The sequence below is a fragment of the Topomyia yanbarensis genome, chromosome 1, assembly GCF_030247195.1.
Source record: "Topomyia yanbarensis strain Yona2022 chromosome 1, ASM3024719v1, whole genome shotgun sequence".
Taxonomy (NCBI): Eukaryota; Metazoa; Arthropoda; class Insecta; order Diptera; family Culicidae; genus Topomyia; species Topomyia yanbarensis.
In genome coordinates, this window is record NC_080670.1 from 118,608,806 (window position 1) to 118,612,521 (window position 3,716).

At 37.7% G+C, this 3,716-nt stretch overlaps 1 protein-coding gene across 1 annotated transcript in view; it reads right to left on the minus strand.

Moving 5' to 3' along the window:
- Window positions 1-276: 276 nt before the first annotated feature.
- Window positions 277-3,716, minus strand: part of LOC131681526 (uncharacterized) — a 126,701-nt gene continuing 123,261 nt past the window's right edge. Inside the window, exon 2 of the mRNA XM_058962387.1 lies at window positions 277-1,947. Within this exon, the coding sequence (XP_058818370.1) occupies window positions 313-1,947 (1,635 nt within the window). The 3' untranslated portion in view covers window positions 277-312. The remainder of the gene's footprint in view (window positions 1,948-3,716) is intronic.

Genomic DNA, 3,716 nt, shown 5'->3' on the forward strand with positions numbered 1-3,716 from the left:
AATTTAGATTTTTGTAGAGACCGCCTAGAGGCGCCCTCTAAGAACGGTTGGTTTCAAAATCGTCCAATAAAGGACGTTCATTGGACCAATTTGGACAACTTCCATATAACCGGTCAACAAACGTCCATCGTTGAACCCGTGTGAAACGATTTTGAAACAATTTTGTGGACGTCTCAGCGGGCGGTATTGGGAACTAGAGGGTTGAAGGACTCCGTGTATGAAGGTAAAAAGATTATGTAAATGAGCAATTTTCGGCATAAAACAAGAACTGCGATCGGGTTTTCTGGTAAGTCTATTCAAAATACAGAATATTTAAACACGTTTAGGTTTACTTGTCGTTGTGTCTTCAAACCGTTTGTTCTTGTCCAACTCATTTTCAATTTTAAATAAATTTGACGGCGAAGCACAAGTGATAGATGTAAAATGTCGAACTTGGACATTTGGTTTTCGAATCATACCGTATCCCAAGTAACTATCGTCTGCCTTTCTGCACATTGATATATCCGGAGCAATCATTGGCATCTGATTTGCGTTGTCACGCATTTCTTCTGAACAAATAAAACTATGCTTTTGAGCAGATACAGATGGTGGCTCTCCAACTATTTCATAATCATCAGATAATTTTGCACTTTGCTGTGAAATTGTGTCTTGTAACTTGATAGGAAAAACCGTTCTATATTCAGGACAAGTTTTATGAGTTATGCGGAAAAAATTTAACTTATCGTAACTGTCATCAGCATAAGATCTACACTTCATCTCGTCGTTCACATTTCTCATATCTAAGCGGTATGTGTACAATTCTCGTGACAATTTCGAACGTTCTTGTGCAAATTTCCCTAGTTCTTCTATTGTTTGAGTATTTTCCGTGTGATTTATTTCATCAATTCCAAGTTTTTTCCAAGCATCTGTAATATCTTCCACACATTCATAATCTCGATCATCTTTAGATAACGATGGCACATTGAAACTAATAACATCTACAACTTCGGATTGACTGTCACAATTTCCACTGTTTTGTATGAATACCGATGACACGTTGGAAATATTTTGACAACGCTGCTCTAACGGAAGTTTAAGGGATGCTTGACTTTCCATTACAGCACTTTTTCTGGGAGGTTTGCTAGGCATTCCATTCCTTATGCACGGCACCGAATTGGTACTAGCAATGCTCATCACATCCGAGAACGTAATTCCTCGAAAGGAATTTGGAAACTCAATATCTATAAAGGTACCATGAGATGTCGATGGTAGAGGACTCCTCGAACCTGGCTCCATAGGTAATGCAACTTTTGACTGGTTTGTTTTGCCGCTGTTCATTTTGTTTTTCATAGATTTCATTATTGTTGCCATGCATCTGAAGATTTCTTGGGGATTAACATTTTCCAGTTTAAAAGTTCCTTCCCCAGTGTCACACATTCGACCTGCTTCGAAAGTGAATTTCCCATCTCTATAACCATACTTTCGAACAAACCGATACGGCCACATAGCTACTGTGATCGATTCATCATTATAACATTTCAATAAAATATCAGAGCTGGTCAACCTGAGAGTGTACAGTTTTGGTTCCAGACCACATTTTATGGACGCATCTGTTGGTATAAGCGTCACCGCGAATATTCCTTCACTATATGATGAACAATATAAATCATTGTCCTCTTCGATTGTGGCACTGCTGGATAGAATACTACATGGTGATGATTTTGCTTTGAATGCAACCGATTGCAATGCAATTTTCCATTGTTTTATCAAAACGTTGTTTAATGAATGCAACTGAATTTGTCCTGTTTTCGTAACAATGGTAATAATGTTTATCGGAGGTTGCTCAAGAACAATTTTAACGCAGTTCTCTAGCGTTACGATTCTTGTATTCCTGTCATTTTCGCTATCGCTGATCTCCAAACGTTCGATACCGTTGCGACTGGCTTTGAAAAGCTGAAAGTATTTTGGCTGCAAAGAAAAAAAAACATGGTAAATATAAGATGGTCAAACTAAAAACGCTGAATCCCTCTGGATAAAGACTCGCCAACTCTATCTTATTATTATTTATCGGTAAGTGTTATTCCAATCGATCACGAGACCTGTCAAAAGCCCTCAATCCGAAGAAAGTCGTTTCGAATCCTTCTGGAACGAGGGCCATTGACAGGTCTCGTGCTCGATTGGAATGACACTGACAGATAAATGGTAAACAAAAGATTGACGTGTCGAGTCTTTATTCAGAGGGATTCAGCGTCGTTAGGTCAAACTAAGTAATGGATTTTTCGAATTATGTGTAACTGGGGTAGTTCCGTGCCTAGTTTTGCACTTTCGGAAGTACATACAATAAACTTAAAAGGTTGTATGCTAGAGTGGGCACAGTCGCATTGAAAAATCTAAACTCTACCGCCTGTGCAAATCATTTTTTGTTCCATTTGGGGTCACAAACTCGGCAAAATTTGGGGTCGATTGATGCTGGCCCAACTTACCGTATTGCGTTTGAAATTTCTATAGAAATTCGTATAGGAAAAGCTTTTTGGGGCCGTACACAAATGACGTAGCTTTTTTCTGGCGATTTTCGACCCCTCCCTCCCCCCTCGTAGCATTTGGTCACAAAATTCTAACCTCCCCCTTGTAAATGACGTAGCATCTTACTAATCCCCCCCCCCCATACAACGCGACAGGGAGATGAAAAAATTACATATGTTTTTCAATTCTTTTAAATATATGTCCTTTCAAAATGTTTGACGACTTTTATCAACATTTTCATTATAACAGCAAATTGCCTACTAAACAAGCCCATTTTATGACAAATATAATGTGGATAGTTTTGTTTAGCATTTTACATGTCATATAGCATGAAAAGAAGTTCACAATCCTGCAGCGGTCAACGATTTTAGGAAGTATACGCACAGACCAACAGACATAACACTCAAAAACAAAGCTTCGCCCGCTTTAACGGTCATTTTAAATATATTTACAGTTGGGACTGTGGCCACATTTGAAATTATGGCGCCACTGACATATGAACAAGCATATGGGGGATAGACCATTAGTGAAAATTATTCCCAAACCTGAGGGGAAACCCACCAGTAATTGAGTGTTTGGGACCGTGAATAAAAGGTGGAGCTAGTGTTCTGCGAAAATTGTCGGATCGATGTTTTTTAGGGAATTCCCTCATAGTGTTATGTCTGTTAGTCTGTGGTATAACCTCAACTAAATAACTAAATTTTCTTTGATTGAATCCGAAAGAAAATTTAATTCAGCTACCAAAATAAGTCTACTAGTTAGCAATATTAGCTAACTAATGTGGAAATTTAAATCCGCATGAAAAATCTTTCAATTTCTTTGCGAGCCTGCCATTCCTCGAACAGTAAAATTTACAAAATGAAAAACCGCATGAAAAGCAACTTGGGAATGGAGGAACATTAAATTGTTTTCTCTAATTAATCTAATTAATACTAGGGGCAGATCACTCTAGAAATATATAACAAATTTGCATCAAATTAGAAAAAATGCATTTAATTTCCATTTTTGCATCAACTTTGCACTCCCTCGCCGAAAATTTTGTTTAACAAATGTCCTACGCTGATTCACTTTGTTCGACGTTTTATTGAATGTAGGACTGATTTTTTGTAGGGTTTTGACGTCTTACACGCAACGCAAAATACACTGTACGCAACGCAAAATACATTTTGAATTTTTATTTTGATGGAAAGAAATGCATTTAATTTAGCTGATTT